The 16,885-nt window shown below is 41.5% G+C and overlaps 1 protein-coding gene across 2 annotated transcripts in view; it reads left to right on the forward strand.

Moving 5' to 3' along the window:
• Positions 1-8,925: 8,925 nt before the first annotated feature.
• The window catches only part of ABCC8 (ATP binding cassette subfamily C member 8), a 144,600-nt gene continuing 136,640 nt past the window's right edge, over positions 8,926-16,885 (forward strand). Inside the window, exons 1-3 of one of the 2 annotated variants that reach the window (XM_065402566.1) lie at positions 8,926-9,184; positions 11,444-11,585; positions 14,966-15,087. In XM_065402566.1, coding sequence (XP_065258638.1) covers positions 8,926-9,184; positions 11,444-11,585; positions 14,966-15,087 — 523 coding nt within the window. The remainder of the gene's footprint in view (positions 9,185-11,443; positions 11,586-14,965; positions 15,088-16,885) is intronic. The other variant, XM_065402568.1, reaches the window with a different exon arrangement.

Consider the following 16,885-nt stretch of genomic DNA (forward strand, 5'->3'; position numbering starts at 1 on the left):
AGACTTAACTGCAAATTCATGCGGAAACAGATATTTACCTGTACTAGTTTGCATACATTGTAAGGTCTGCTGTGTATTGGTATCTAATAAAAGATTAATGCCAGATCATCAGATGGTGTAAATCAGAAATGCTCTATTGAAATCAATGAAGCTACAGTGACTTAACACCAATGGAGGTGTTGGCCCTTTGTCCTTCTAATGCAAGAATCCTGATACATACTACACAAATGTTATTACAATCTACAGTTGAATTTTGCTGTCTGTTTCATAGTTTCATGCTACAGACTAAAACGTATACAAACATATCTTTTTCTTCTGTGGAGTGGTTAAGATCTCAAGTGATACCTCAGATTATTCACAAATACACCTCTATCCTGATATGACCCGATATAACACGAATTTGGATATAACGCGGTAAAGCAGTGCTCCGGAGGGGCAGGGCTGTGCACTCCGGTGGATCAAAGCAAGTTCAATATAACGCGGTTTCACCTATAACGCGGTAAGATTTTTTTGGCTCCCGAGGACAGCGTTATATCGAGGTAGAGGTGTATGTTTGACAATGTCACTTGCAATAGAAAATATTAAATAATGGCATTAAATAATGATGTGCAAGTAGATTATGTCCACTTTGAGCTAAAATAGCTTCCTGGTAGAAAAAAAAAAAAAAAAGAATGTCCAGACTCCTGAAGAATATATGCTGTACATTTCCAAACAAGTTAAAAATCCCCTCTTTACAACAAGACGCCTGAGTATAATGACTAATGTGCTGTATGCATTATGAAAAGAACTGCGCTGTTAGATTTGGCTTTGACGATTGACTTACCAGAACCTTTATTCATGTGTATTTCATAGAAAAACTCCTGTTTTGGAAAAATATGAAGCTACATGATCATTTAAGTAGAAATTATTTTAGGGGCAGATCCAAAGCCCATTGAGACTGTTCATTGACTTCAACAAGCATTGAATCAGGCTCTTAAAATGTGAATGTGTGAGGTCTGTACCAGAGGGAGAATGGTGTGAGGTCTATACCAGAGGGAGAATGCACAAACACTATTTGCTTGGTTGCAAAACTATATATGTAAGGCAGGTGTATTAAACAGGCTGTGTTTCAAGGCAAATAATGGTGGTTTAGTTTTGCATCCTCTCATGGCACATAATGGTTTAAAAAATAGATCTGACTCTGATCTCACAAAAACCACTTCAACTCAACTGGTTTCCATAAAGATACACTCAGAGGTAAGTCAGACGAGAATCAGACCCACTGAATGTATAGCAAATCTTAGATTTGTAACTTGGAATATATACCAAACAATGGAACTGTAGCTCATTAGTAGCTCATTTACTTTATAGTGTTTGAGTATCTGAATGCGAGTTGCATCACAGTAATTTTACACAAAAATACCATTAAATTATGCAGCTATTCACAATTATTTATATTTTTGTATGAAGTAAAACACAAAATCCTGTTAAGAATCCCTCTTGTAGAATCTTTAACCAGAATGTTCACATGAATTGATTTACCGGTAACTAATGGAGCATCTAAGAATGTGTTCTGTGAACCCCTTATTCCTGTTGGTGCCCAATTACTCTCACAAATAGTCCCACTGACGTAAATGTGACTACTCATGTGAGTAACTCACCAGAGAGACTCAGTCTGGTCCTATCAAAGCACTTGTACTGTGGTGTAATGGTACCTTTTTAATACCTCTTTCTTATACACATCTCATTTTACAATATACATTCCCCTTTTCCAGCTGAGCTTATGAGTTGTACATTCTTGCTTTGAAAGTACATGTGTGTACTCATCCCAGTTGAAATACTGAGTTAGTTATTGTGTTCAAAGCAAGATGGTTTGATTTGACACAGACTGCAAAAGGTTTGTCGTGGTTAAGTATCCCTTTCCCTTACATTCTGGAAAGCCCCATTGTTTTTTGCATTCATGACAGGTCAAGGTGTACCTCAGTGTGCAAAGCATTTGTGGCGTACACCCCAGAAGAAGTGCCGATGATAATCAGAAACATTACAGGGGTGGGAGCACTACTGATTGCACATCAAAGACTGGAGTTCCCTGTATTTATAATATTTGTGATGAATTTGGGCAGCATCATGGTCCAAGAAACAGGTTTACTTTATTCCTTCATTCATTCTTTCATGAATGCACAGATGGAAAGGGGGTGTGAATGGCCCTCCAGCCCATTTACTCCCACAAATTGGATCCAATACACAAAGGCATAACAAATTTCAGACAGGATCATCATTCCCACTCTCTTAATGCATATAACAGAGCATCAGCCATAACAAAGAGCATGTGTTTCCTTTTCCCTCTAAAACAGGTTGACTTACTTGTAAGTCCTTTCTTCATTTTTAATGAAGGTCACGAATTGTAAATTGATAAAATTATTATTTATTTAGAATGAATATGCATCCCTCCTAACCTCTGTTCAAATGCTTTTATGGCTATCCGGCCTTGTTACAATAGCAATGCACTTACATTGACAGTTCACTTGTTTTGTTACCAAATATTTCCTATCAGATGATGAAATAGCATCTTTTGCTGCTGAGCAATAAGGATTTTGATTTGTGATCATGAACCCTTCTTCTTTTGAAAGGAAATTTGTCATTGGATACTCACACACAGTTCCCTTTCACATGAACTGCTGTTCACCTCCTATATCTGAGAGAAGAATTTCTCCCAAAGTATAAATCATATATCAAATATTTATCAAGCCTCTGAGTCCACAGCAGAAATGGATGTGTTCAGCATCTGCAAATCCTATGAATTTAGTAGGAGTTTAAGATCATTTATTCTCAGGCCTTGGTCCTCTGAACATTCCAAAATCCCACATCCAAATTTTTCCAACTTCGGAGCCTAAATTTAGATGCCTAAATAAGTGGCCTTATTTTTCAAGTGAATGTGAGCTGTGGCTGCCCAGTGCTTTTGAAAAATCAGGTAACTTATTTATGTGCCTAATTATGTATTTAAGTTCCAAATGAAAGCTAAAGCCTGAATAATGATCCATATAGTTTATACCCTCTGCATGATTTTATGCTGTAGAACCACTTCTGATATTTAGTATTGCTGAGAAAAAGCAAAGAGAGAGGAGCCCGCATACAAGAGCTGAATTAAGGAGCGAGGAACAATAAAAAAGGCAGGACGCAATTGTGAACACTTTCATTTAAATGCTGTATGTTTTCTGATCTGTTGGAAACAAACTCAGCAATCGGGTATTAAATTGTGAAAGGCAGTTAAGTCCATTACCTGTTTACATCATTGGTAAACAAATTCAAATTCCAATCAGATATAAAGATGATTGTCTTTCGGGATGATATTATCCATTACCTGTCTGGAATTCAATTTCAAACCCTCCGGCAGCCTCTGTAGCATTTCTTGCCAAGCAAAATTTGTCAGGCTATTAAATGTGCTGGTTACTGTCCAGACTCTGATCCTTTATTGAATAGTTGAAAAGATGGAAGAAAGATAGGGTGGGAAAAAGGATTGTGCAGAAGTTTTGAGAAATATTAGGTAATAGCTACTGCATGGGAAAATACTACAGGGTTCATGTAACCCACAAGAACCGGACTCTGGAGAGCAGTAGTTACCATACTTCTCCTTTACTCTTCCTCTGGGGCATTCATCAGCTAAACCTCCTATTATCACAAGGCTCAATAAAAGACTTGCAAGTCAACTTTAAATGAAAAACGTATCTATTTGGGGCATGAGTCAAAACCCAATTAAGTCAAAGAGTATCTCGGTTATCATCATGGGGCTAAACTGTGAACCCTTTTGACCCATGTTGGTGAGCAACTATTTTCACAAGTAGTCCTACTAAAGTCAAGGGGATGACTTGCGAGAACAATTGCTCACCATTATGAGTAAAGGGTTCAGAATCTGGCCTACAGATGTCTATCTTTCCCTAATATGCTTATATAATATCCATTAATGATACCTGTTAAATACCAAGGAGACAATAGAACCTGTAACCATTTGTGAGGGGGAAGAGAATACCGCTTGATGCAATAGTAAGCAAGAAATTATATTAGTCCAAATTCATCACTGCTGCCCATTGATTTCAATGAAGTTATGCCAGGGACAAAATAGTGGCATTGTCCATAAAAATGCAAACTTTAAAAGTATCTTAATATATGTTCTGGGTTTTGTTCTGTTTGTTTGTGTTTTAAGTATTTTTCCTGGAGAATCATACAGGTAAGTACTCTGATGCTTCCATGATCTAATATTTTGTCTTTGTTTGAATGGCTCACCCATAAAACATCAACATGCCAATTAATTTCAGTTGTTTTGATTTTTGAAGCATACTTTGCAACATTTTAAATTATTGTTAAAACAGTTAAATGTTTTATTGTAATTAAACTGTAGCTACAATGTAGCACCAATTACTGAAAATTCCCGCTCTGATTCAGAATCTCGTCCAGTCTAGCTACCAGTAAAAATGATTGTGGAAGGGCTCCGGAGAAGAAAGGGTTATATTTAAGTGAGTTTAATGATTGCAAAAGTTACCTGACCAACAATACTAGAGTCAGAAATTGTTTATATATCTACAAAGTATGTACAGCTGGGTAGCAATAATAGAAGCCTGGGTAAGCTTTAATGGCTTACTCATTTCCTAGGGGTGAGAGTGTAGGTTCCTGACTGTTCTTTTGAGGCTGACAATATACTGCTAATTGAAATGGTTGTTCTGTGATGTGTGGACCTGGACTGAGGCCACTAACTTCAAACAGCCATATTAGTGATCCACTCTCTGCTGCATTGAAACCAATTAAAGGATACATATTGAATCCCCTATTCCTGAGTCATCCACTTCCCTGATGCAGAGTATTTTGTGAAATGCCTATGCTTCAAGAATTACAGGTCTGTCTCATCTTACGCGGGGGTTCCGTTCCGCGGTTAGCGCGTAAAGCGAAAACCGCGTATAGTCAAAATTACATTGAGTTCAATGGCGGACAGAATCGCCCGCACTACAGGTACAGTATTTAAATTGTTGTTTTTCTTTTTGTTTTTGCTGACCGTGTAAAGCTGAAATCGCGCATGTTAAATGCGCGTAAGATGCGACAGACCTGTACAGTATCTTGATTGATACTTTTAGCATATGAAGATGGACTGGTAATTCAGAGACTGGACTGGGACTTGAGATCTGAATTTAATTCCCAGTTCTGCCACAGACTGCCTATATGACTTTGAACAAGTCATTCAATCTCTCTGTGCCTTCATTCCTCATCTGTAAAATGGGGAAGATAATTATTTCCCCTAATCTGTCAGTTTTTCTATTTCACTTCAGGGCAGGGACCTTAGTATTTTAAGTGTTTTGTATCTAGAAATAAGTATATTTTAAAAGTTGAAAAATAAACAAACATACATGATTTGGCTTAGATTTTATACTTTCTAAATGTAACCAGTATAGACACTATTTCATCTGCCAGCTCTTTAGGATTAAGCTCTTGTCCAAACTATTAAGTTCTTGTGCAAATGAAAAAAGATTTTGCAGATGAAATGCATCCTGTATTGGTTGCATTTTGAAGCATAAAACACAAGCCAAGATTTTTTACTTTTACTTTTATTTACTTGCTTTTCAACTTTTAAAATGTGACTATCTGCATGAATTACTCACAAGCAATTGGTTTGTTTGCTTGATTGCTTGCGCCCTGTTTGTATCCAGGGTTTTATACAGACCCATCTGTAATGAGAAAATATTTGCCTTCCACAATAGTTATTGAGAATTTGATTTCATTTTATCAAGTATTTTGATACTTTACATTTACCTAGGCCCTGATCCAAAGCCCATCGATGAAGAATTTTAAATTTCATCTGGAATCATTTCAGACAAATAGCCAAGGGAGTAAATTCGATAAAACCAGTTTCAGATATGATTACACTCATTTAGAAATCTGCATTGAGCCCAGGGTTCAGCGGTTAAGAAGGTTTAATCTAATAATGTCGTCATTTTGGTGAAGAAACAAAACCCAAGAACTGATGAGTATATAAATATCATAAAATCTGTAGTCTATTACAGCCGCATAGGTCCCCTGGCATTGCTAACACAGTGCTGTTTTATTATAGAAAATGAATGAATGAAATGCTCTTGCTGACAGCATGTAAGATGCTAAAAATCCTAGATCCAAGCTGCCTGAGTGACTATTTCCTCCTTTGTTACTCCAAAGTGACTGAAGTCAGAGAGCAAGGACAACCAGTTTCTACTGGAATCAAGATAAGGGCGCAACCTCCTCATTTCAGCAACCCCTTCTCTGGAATGTCCCTCTGTGGCTGTTTTCAAGGATTAGAGCTAGGTCCAACAAATTGTTGCACCCTTGTGCCTATGCAGAGCCCCTCTGAAGACAGGCAGGACAGATCCATTTGCAAGATCTACCCCATACTGTGCAAGAACTTTCTGCATGGGTCAGTTTGTCTTTAATCCTTTTGAGAGAAACCCGGTAGGGGAGGTAATATTGTTTATTGGACCAACTTCTGTTGGTGAGAGAGACAAGCATTCAAGCTCCACAGCTCAAAAGCTTTTCTCTTTCACCAACAGAAGTTGGTCCAATAAAAGATACTATCTCCCTCATCTTGTCTCTTTCATGTTCTGGGACCAACACAGCTATAACAACACTTTAATCATTTTAGCTTTTTTCACTTGTTCTTCCTTCTTTGTTCTCCTCCTCCCCTATACAGGCACTTTTAGTTTCACATAATTCTCTCTGGACCATTGGACCCACTCTAGTTTTCATTATTATAAAAACTTGGTAAAGGGTTGAGATATATTATCCTGGGTGACACACACATCATTAAAAAAATAAAACAAATATTTCCCCCTATCTAAGTATCTCTATCACTATAGTAGTTAAGTGCCTCAAGTATTTAAAAGTAGAAATTACAAAAATGCACTAATTCTTTCCAGATTGTAGGAGAAATAACTTGATCTAGGGTTTGTGGGGTAGGGATGCTGAAAGAGAGGAAGACCTTCCTAAGAGAAAGTTCTACATCTTAGAGAAGAAGCGTCCGTACCTTGACAAAATTCACCATCTCAATTAGCATTCATTTACAACTTGATTGGACATTTCAACAAAGAAGCTAATTCTTGAATGCAGACTCTGGTACAGGTTCTCCACTGCCTTGCACCTTCTGCTATCAAACTGGATTTAAATGCTCCCATTCTGATTTGGCAGTGTCTTACCTGCACTTTGCATGGGTATAAGTGACTGGTCAAAGTAGTGGAGAAACAGGTCTTTTGTCTCCCTACCCCTAGAAGTCGCCCATCCCTAAAAGTGATCCCTCCAGGAAAGGCATGAGCAATACTGTCAGGCCACCAGGACGATGCTGCTGTATGTGGTCTCCTGATAATAAATACAGGATGTTAGGCAGCAATTTTCAAAGCCACTTAGGGGATTTGGATGACTAATTTTCCTGGGAAATTGGCATCCCTCCTCTAGCCAGCTCTGAAACTTCCACCGTTAACCTCGACAAAACACCATCTTTCCTTTTTAAAAAAAAGTTTTTCATGACAAAAGAAATGCTGTTCTGAAAGCTTGGAAGTTGTCTCACATTTTTGCTTCACACTAACAATGTGAAAAGTTGATCTTCTTTGATACTTATTTACAAATGTGCTGACAACTGAAAAATAGTGGAGGGCTGTGAGGCTTACAGTGAAACATCTCAGGGATTTCCATGGAAAATCCCATGAGATAATCTAGATTCCATGAGATCTCATTCTGAACCCCACAAGCTTTTACTACTTTAATTCAGGGCAGCACCAACCACTCCAATCATGCATTAATCTTTCACGGCTGGGGAGCTGGGTTCAATTTCAAGGCCATTGTGAAACACACATGTAATTACAATAGTAATTTCTACCTAATATCCAATGGACATCCATCCAGATCCCCAAAGCAGGATCCATTTTGGTATTATTCCAGGACGTGCTCAGAATTACAACAGCTAGTGTGCAGGCAGGCCCTTGCATGGGCAGAGCTGGTTTGGGGGAGAGGATCGTGAGAGACACCTGGGAAGAGGATGTGAGAAAGAACCGCAGATTATAGTCACATCACTTATTGCACCACTGGAAAGAGATGGAGCAACATGATGATGAGGGCAGTACAAGAACCTTAATAAAAAGGCTGGGTACAGCACCTGCCTGCCCTATGCATCGACTTTCTCAGCTTGAGATTGGGGATGAGTAGCTCTCCCCTAAAATGATCTGAGTGCCTGGGGGACGATGGGTCTGAGTGCGCTTGGTGGGGGTGGGGATGGGGATGATCTCTCCCGGGCTCTTTGTCCTTTTCTGGGCTTTCTTTGGCCAACAGTTCTGGCCTGGGGCAGAGAGGACTTGAAAGATTTCCCCCAGAGAGCCCAAGCGCGAGCATGCCGGGCGGAATGCAAAATGTTTACAAACCAAACCCAGCCCGTTTTTCTACAGACCCCAGGCCTGCCCTGGAGAGTGCGGGCGGGGGGCTGGAGATGGGGCGAGCCTGCTGCCCCTGCCTCCTTGGCAGAGGGGGGGGAAGGAAGGCGGCTCCTTTAAGGCCGGAGCTGCAGCTGCACTCACGCAGCAGTAGCAGCGACTGAGGCGCGCGAGGAGCGGCCACCAGGGCGAAGCCTCCTCTTGTTTCTCTGTCTGCGATGCTGCTGCCAGATGTTCCCGTAGTCTCCAGCCTGCTCGTCCTGCAGCCTCAGCGGCTCCCATCCTAGCAGCCGGGGGAGCGAGGCAGCCTCCCGCCTGCTGGCCTAGGACTGGGCAGCCGGTCTGAAGGGCTCCGGACCGAAGAGCGCCGGGCGAGGCGCGCGGACCCCTCTCCGGCACGGTGACCCGCGCGCGCCTCTGGGGCGCAGCTGCTGGCAGCCCCCGCGGCCTCTCCCATGCCTCGCTCTGCGCGCGCTCTGCGCCGGGGGCCGGGGCTCCGCACCATGTCCCCCAGGTAATGCCGGGGAGGGAGGCCAACCCCGCCGCCTTCAGCGCCGCGACCGTCTATGTGTGTGTGGATGCGCCCCCCTCCCCTGCGCGCTGCGCGCAGCGTCCCAGCTCCTCCACCATGTCCTTGGCGTTCTGTGGCAATGAGAATAACTCGGCCGCCTACAACGTGGAGAAAGGGGTGCTCAACAACGGCTGCTTTGTGGACGCGCTCAACGTGGTGCCGCACGTCTTCCTGCTCTTCATCACCTTCCCTATCCTCTTCATAGGTGAGTGTGGCTGCACGGCCCCATTTGGGCTGCTCTGTTGTGCGCGGGGGGATATTTATGATTTTCTCGTCGGTACCCTAGCGCTGCAGCCTGCCTAGTCTGCTCCATATCTCCAGGCAGGGAGCCTTTGCTTCCTTGCTTGCTTCAGCCATAGCATCGGTCTCTTCACCTTGCACCTTGCCTTTCTGGATGGATCCACCCCCTGCAGTGTGCCTCGGGGCATTCTCTAGGAGCCCACCGCTCCTGGGTTGCAAAGCGCTAGCCTGGGGCCTGATCAGCTGGCACATGGGTCAGAGGCAAAGATCGCGACTGGATGCATTTGACGGAGGAGCCTGACATTGTTTCCAGTTGCCTCTGCGCGGGTGGGTTGCAGTCGCTCATGCGAGACTGGCAGGAGAAGGGGAGAGCGAGTTTCTTGATGGAAAAATCACCCCCCCCCACACACACACACACACGATTTTCAGAAGCACTCAGCCTAAGGGCTCCTATTGAAGTCAAAGGTGGCATGTCCATTACTTCAGAAGGTGTAGGGTTTGGGTCTTGCTGAGCTTTTCTGAAAATCCTGTGTCACTTGCGTTTATTCAGCATGTTCACTCAAGCTACTAATGTTAACACAGTTTAGTTGACAGAAAGGGACACCCTTAAATGTTCATTAAGGACAGTTTAATGAATTAGCCATATTCTGCCAATGCAGCAGAGAAGCCTGAGGTACCACAGTATAAACAGTGTAACTAATCAAGCTGTCTGTACCAATATAATCGTTTGTTGCCTCTGGACTAAATTGTTTAAACATTAATAGACAGCTAAAATGTTAAATGTTTAAAGTAATACTGACTAGATGCATACTTTAGGATGACCTATCAATCAAGCTATCATTTTCCCCAACTATTATAATCTTATTATTTTATATTAATGGAAGCATTCACGCTTACTAATTAACACATGTAGCTTAGATTTGCCTGTGATAAAGGGACTTTGGAAAATCTCATGGACTACAAGAACTGGCTTTCTTTATCCAGGCAAAACTCCTTTTCATGTCCATTAAGTTAGTGGAAGTTTTCCCCATGTAAGGATTGAGTAGAAACTGCATAAGGACTTCAAGATTTTGCCCTATGAGCTTTGCAAGCTGAGGAAATAACAGAACAAGTTTACTGCTAAAATCAGAAAGCTACTGTTTTGGAGCAAGTTGATTTGATATTGTCAAATAATACAGCCACTTACTGAAAGTTAAGCTATATTAGCATGAATTCACTACCAGACATTATATTGGGGCTACCAGTAGGTGGCCCAGTGGTTTAATACACTTCTTCATTACTGGAACTAGGAGTTCCAATTCTGCATAAATTTATAAGTTACAGGAGTCAGTCTGGTTCCTGGGGGATGTTTGTCCACAACACAAAACCACAACATAATGTGTCAAAATGGGTGTCCTTTGCTCACGAAAGCTCAAAGCAGTCATTTGAGGAGCTGTTTAGCAGGAAATCTGGGCAGCATAAATGCCATGCTATGCTCTAGTATTTAACTTTCTTAAGAACTAAATATTACTGCTTTAATTTTTAAAATTAAGCAATGGTATTTTTGAGCAAAGAGGCCTGTCAAAAAATAATTACTTTATGAAATTTATGCTTTTTTTCTAAGTTATATTAATAAAATTAATTGCACAGGATTTTATTATATAGTAAAAATACTGGCATTTTTAAAAAGTTTGGTTATAAATATTTAATGTTTGAGATTATTTGGAATCATATTATTAAATTTACTGGAAGATTGTTATATATTCTATGTGCTTTTTGGCTTATATTCCATAATAAAGTTGTTACATGAGTCTCCAATTTTGCAAATACTTAAATATATGCATAAATTTACTTGCATGAACAGTCTCATTGATTTAAGTGGGTTGATTCATTTGAATAAAGTTAAAAACATGCAAGTGTTTATAGGATCAGGGTCTAAATGTGTCACTGTTTTTTCCCCCCCTTTATACTTGGGCCCTACTCTGTACTTTTTTTACAACTAAAACACCCACTGTAGGTCTTGGAAATGTTTAGTGCACAAGGAATGTAGGATCAGTCCCAATGTCACATTTTTACAGTGTAGTTGCACAGTGAGAGTCCTCCCTTGAAACATTTTCCAACTCAGTTATTGCTTTTAAATATGAAAGAGAGAAAAGAGTTCAACATTTTCAGTTTAGAACATTTTCTCGTGTGGGGTTATGGTTGTGCATAAAAATCCTCATGATGATTCTGCTTTTACGTTTAGGATGGGGAAGTCAGAGTTCCAAAGTTCATATACATCATAGCACTTGGCTTCATTTTCCCGGCCACAATTTACGTTGGATCTTGACTTTCATCCTTTTGTTTGTGCTGGTGTGTGAAATAGCAGAGGGCATAGTGTCAGATGGGTAAGTGGATGCAAAGTTCTTCTTGATAACACCCACTATCTTTGAAGGGTTTCTATGTAAGTACTACTCCCCTGTCTAAATTTTCATCTAAGCCATTTGGCTTGTTATAAACATGTAATCTGTATTCATGGTGATTAACCTACAGACTTTGTATCAGAAATTCCATAGACCTTGCCAAGTATGTGCACACACAAAAATGGCCTGCCCCTGAATCATTTTTAGTTAAATTTAATGACACTATCATTCCAAAGGATAATCTTAGATATATCCTGACCATTCAAGCAGATGGTGATGTTTTAATGAAACATCTAAGGACTTGATCCCACAGTCCTTGCTCAGACAAAACTCCCATGTACAGGATTAGGTCACAAATATTCCTCCATGAGCCAAGTTCTGCTTGCCTTGCTCAAAGGCTTATTGGACCTGATTCTCTTCTCACACATGTTTTACATTGGAGTAACTCCATTGACCTCAACAGAGTAACTACTGATGTGCCACCAGTGTGTGAGAGAAAAGAATCAAACCTATTGCCTTCTTGCCTTGAATGGAGCTACTCACATTACTATGATGGGACCAAATCCTGTTCACTAAAGTTGAAATATAAACAGAATGAAACATAAACTGGTTCTGTTCCAGTTGAAATCAATGTGTGTTTGACTTTCATTGGGAGCAAGATTAGGAGTAGACTAATATACTAGCATATATATTCTTATTTAATTCTACCATTCCTTTACCTATGACTTGAAATTTGGCATAAGAGTTTATGTAATAAAATATGAGAGAAATTTTCTGAATAAAGCAAGTCATATGAATCCTGAGAGTACTTTATGGTACCAATAGTTATTTTGTTTTCTCTACCATAATAGGCTGAGAGTATATATGTATAAACACAGGGACGGCTCTGGCTTTTTTGCCGCCCTAGGCAAAAAAGCCTCCGGCCGCCCCTCCCCAGCGCGGGGGGTGGGGGGGGAGGGCGGCCGGAGCCCCGGGGGGAGGGCGGCGAGCCCCGGCCCGGGCTCCGCTCTCCCCGGCAGCCGGGGGGAGGGCGGCCGGAGCCCTGGGAGGAGGGTGGAGTGCCCGGCCGGGGCTCCGCTCTCCCCAGCGGCCAGAGCGCAGGGAGCAGGGCGGCGAGCCCCCGGCGGCCAGAGCGCCGGGGGGAGGGCGGCGAGCCCCAGCCGTGGCCCCGCTTTCCCCGGTGGTGGGAACCGGAGCGCCGCGCCGCCCCCCTCCAGGTGCCGCCCCAAGCACAAGCTTGGTGGGCTGGTGCCTGGAGCCGGCCCTGTATAAACATCATGGACTGCATAGCAGTAACCCTAGTTTAACTGAATTATATCTCTCTGTATCAGTTTTGCCCATTTTTATTATTATTTTATTATATATTTTATCTCCTCATAAGTATACATTAAACAGGAAATCCCTCAGCACCCAAAAGACATTTTAGAAAGAGCTTTTCTAATACTGATTTTAGTTTTTAATTATAAGGATGTGGGGACTTGAAGCAGAATATTGCCCTCTTTAAGGTTATTCTTAAACTGACCCAGAACACTGCTGTTGAATAAGAAGTGCATCCTGATGAGAATCAAAGTTCCTAACTATACTGGAGGACTGCCAGCCCACAATCACATCTCTGGAGCACTCGGCAGCTTAGCAAGTTGTTCTGTGAATAAAAACAGATTTTGTTCCTGTAGCGAAGAGACTCATCATCTTCCTAAAATCAAAACAAGTCTTGCTGTTAAAAGCTCTCTTGATAGTAGTTGGGCTGTCAAAGCCTTTGGCAACCAGCAATAGACCCGTGCTACTGTGTTGTAAAAATGGCTTAGTGATATGCTTATATAGTAGAATTCCTGCAGCTTGCTTCTGTTTGTGAGTTATAGCAAAATACCTCCTACTCCTACAGCATTATCTACTAAAACATGGAATAACTGAAGAACTCTGCTGAAATCTGTGTAAAAATATGTGATCCCTAAAATATTGGCTTCTCACTGTTGGAATTCTACTCTGTTGTATAAAAATCTGCCCTTATTTATAAATTTAGTGACATTAAGGTATCCACATATAAGTCTTCCTATTACCAATAGCAGTTACTTGTCATTAAGCAAAGCATTTAGGCCAAAGGTTGCCCATGTGGCCTCACTTATGTCAATGTGTGGGGATTTCCCTGGATTATTCCTTTGGGGGCAGGATTTGTGTTCCCAATGCGCAGACCTAAGGAATGAGCAATGGTTCGACCGCTATGCCCCTGAGTAATCTCTTGGAGGACAGAACCTTTGCACACTCAGCTCCAGCGACTTCAGTAGCACTTTCAGCTCTCTGACAGTGCAGCTCTTTCCACCCCACCTCTACCCCATATGCATACCCTCCACTACCTCTTGATTCCCTATATAAGAGAGGGGCAGAGGGAGCCAGAGAAGCATTCATTCTCGACTGGCTTTTCCATTAGGCTGGGGGACGAAGGTATACATCCTCCTGACTCTCCCACTCCTGGATTGTTCACAGACCTCTCACCCTGCATGTCACCACCCTCACTTTGAGTGGCTCAGAAACGAGCCAGGCTGAATTGTAGCCCTTGCTTTCTGGGGAGCACAGGGGCTGCTTTGTCCTAACTACCTTGTGGGGAAAAGAGGAAATGGGGTTATGGCTCATCCAACTATCCGCCAGCCCGCAGAAATGGCTGACCAGCCATTGAAGAATAAACTGCACCCTCGGTGCAATTCTGCCTTACCTGCAATGCAGGACTGTGTCTTCAAGGCATATTGTAATTCCCTGATTATTTGGGTGGGTTTGTTTGTTTGATTGTTGATTGTAATTGTTGAAAATGGAATGCGCTAGAATTTGTACAATTTCACTGTACACACACAACCTGACACAAAATATTTCTATAGCTGATCATTGAATTTTTCGGATAAGCAAAGTAAGAAAAATGCTGCTTGAGAACTTTTTAGAGTTTTGGGATTTAAGGATATTTGCATTGTATATTTTGACATGATTTTTGACAATGTGTTTTAATGGTTATGAAGTTTTAACTTTTTGAATCTGTGTCTATTAAATAATTGTCTGACCTTCTTCCATAATTTCCCACAACTGTGAAAATTTAAATTGATAAAAAATTAATGTTTTAAACCCATAATTTTGCATAATTGTGAAAAATGTAAATGGTTAAACATAAAAAAATGCTTTAAACATTTTAATTATCTGTCAATGCTTAAAAAAGACTCAAATTCTGCCAAGTCTAATGATAAGTAACAAGAGAGGTGAATAACTGACAATTAAACCAGTGTATACTTAAATATATGATTAAGCTTTGTTTAGGGGTGGGTGGCTGTGTGTGTATGTATGTATGTATGTGTATATAAATTTTTTTTTTAATTTTTATTTTTAAGGGTTTCAGAATCCCGTCATTTGCACCTGTACATGCCAGCTGGTATGGCATTCTTGGCAGCCATCACATCTGTTGTTTACTACCATAACATCGAAACATCAAATTTTCCAAAGTTATTAATAGGTATGTTCCACAATACAGAAAGCTGTGGATGTGTGAATATGTTGCTCTTGTGTTATCTGTTAATTCTGTAACTAAGGTCTGACAGGTTCTGGCAGTAACTCCTCATACTCTCATTTCGGCTAGGTTTTTGCTTGCTTATCGGATAAAATTAAGGTATGTTTTGTTCTACTGGTTCCCATTATCAAACTTCAGTTCAAATCATATATGCTATTTTTATGCAACCTAAGCTTCCCAGCACATTCAACTTCTGTGAGGTGCATAGTGTTGACTCTGTGGAATTTTCTCGGGTGAATTGAGCTATGTGCTTTTTTACCTTAGATACTAGAAGAGAGTTGCAATTGTTACGAATGTAGTCTCAAAAGCCCAGGTGCTGACTAAACCAGCTTACTTAGTGTAATGCGTAATATAAAACTGTAATATAAACAGGGCCGGCTCTAACTTTTTTTGCTGCCCCAAGCAGCAAAAAAAAAGCGCCGCCCCCCCCCCAAACCCTCCCCCCGCCGAGCGCCTCGCCGCCGGAACCCCCCCCCCCGAGTGCCGCGCCCCGTGCCCCCCCCCCCCCGCCGAGCGCCGCCGGAACCCCCCCCCCCGAGCGCCGCGCCCCGTGCCGCCCCCCCGCCGAGCGCTGCGCCACCGGAGCGCCCCCCCCCCGCAGAATGCCGCGCCGCGCTGCCCCCCGCCACCCCAAGATTGGCCGCCCCTTACCAGGGGCTGCCCCAAGCATGTGCTTGGTTGCCTGGTGCCTGGAGCCGGCCCTGAATATAAAACTATAAAGCATCTAAAAGTGCTTTAAACAATATAAAAGTGGGTGTGGTCTGAAATGTGGGAGGAATCAGGGGAAATTGGTGCTGACAACGACCTTCAGCATTTTAACCTCTCTGTGCCTCAGTTTCCTTGTCAGTAAAGTTCTCCTTTGTAAACTGTTTTCAGATCTTTTGAATAGGAAGTATTGTATAAGGCCCAAGTGTTACACAGTATTATTGTATCTTACTGTGGAAACAAGGGTACATACAAACTCTAAGTAGCTACAGAAAAGACACTACTGTTGGCAACCTTACACACATGTAGGGTGCATTATATGAAGTATAGCAGTGGATTTCAAAGAAAGTCCACTTGGAAAAGGTGTAGGTGTGACAAATTAATCTCAGACTGCAAGAGGTTTGAAAGTGCTCACTACGTATTTACACATTTCCTGGCCCCCTGCTATGGCTGAAAGCATAAAAGTAGGAGTGCACTCCTACGCAGCGTCCCAGCAAGGTCTCTGTGAGTTCTAATTCTTTACACTTTTTTCCACAACATGGTTTTCATGCTGAAGAGCTTGCATTTTGTGTATCTGATTACTATGATTATGTTTCACAGGTATTTTTTTTAATGCATTTTGCTTCTTCCATGCCAGGAACAGATGAGCTGTTTCCATTGGAGTTAGTCTGTTATAATGCAAAAAAGTAGTAGGAGAAGGATTTCTTCTTCTTCAATAGAGATGTTAATATGAGCTGTCTGGGGCTGTGAATTACCCTTTTTCTATATCATAGGAGGCAAATTGTCAATTGGTGACTTCCCGTGAGTCTTGAAAACATTACAGAAAGAATCCGTCTGAGATGGCACTTCCCCAAAATGCAGCTCAGTAGCTATCATTTCAATTTTCATTTAATCTTAGCAAGTTCTTCTTTTATCATGGCAGATTTTTTTTCTATCTAAAATTACATTTCATTATAGCAATGTTTCAGGGATACTGAAAATCTGAGAGTCCATTGTAATTTAAATAACACAGTTAGGTATCAGCTGCAAATCCTTGGAG

This window comes from Emys orbicularis, chromosome 4, assembly GCF_028017835.1.
Source record: "Emys orbicularis isolate rEmyOrb1 chromosome 4, rEmyOrb1.hap1, whole genome shotgun sequence".
Lineage (NCBI taxonomy): Eukaryota > Metazoa > Chordata > Testudines > Emydidae > Emys > Emys orbicularis.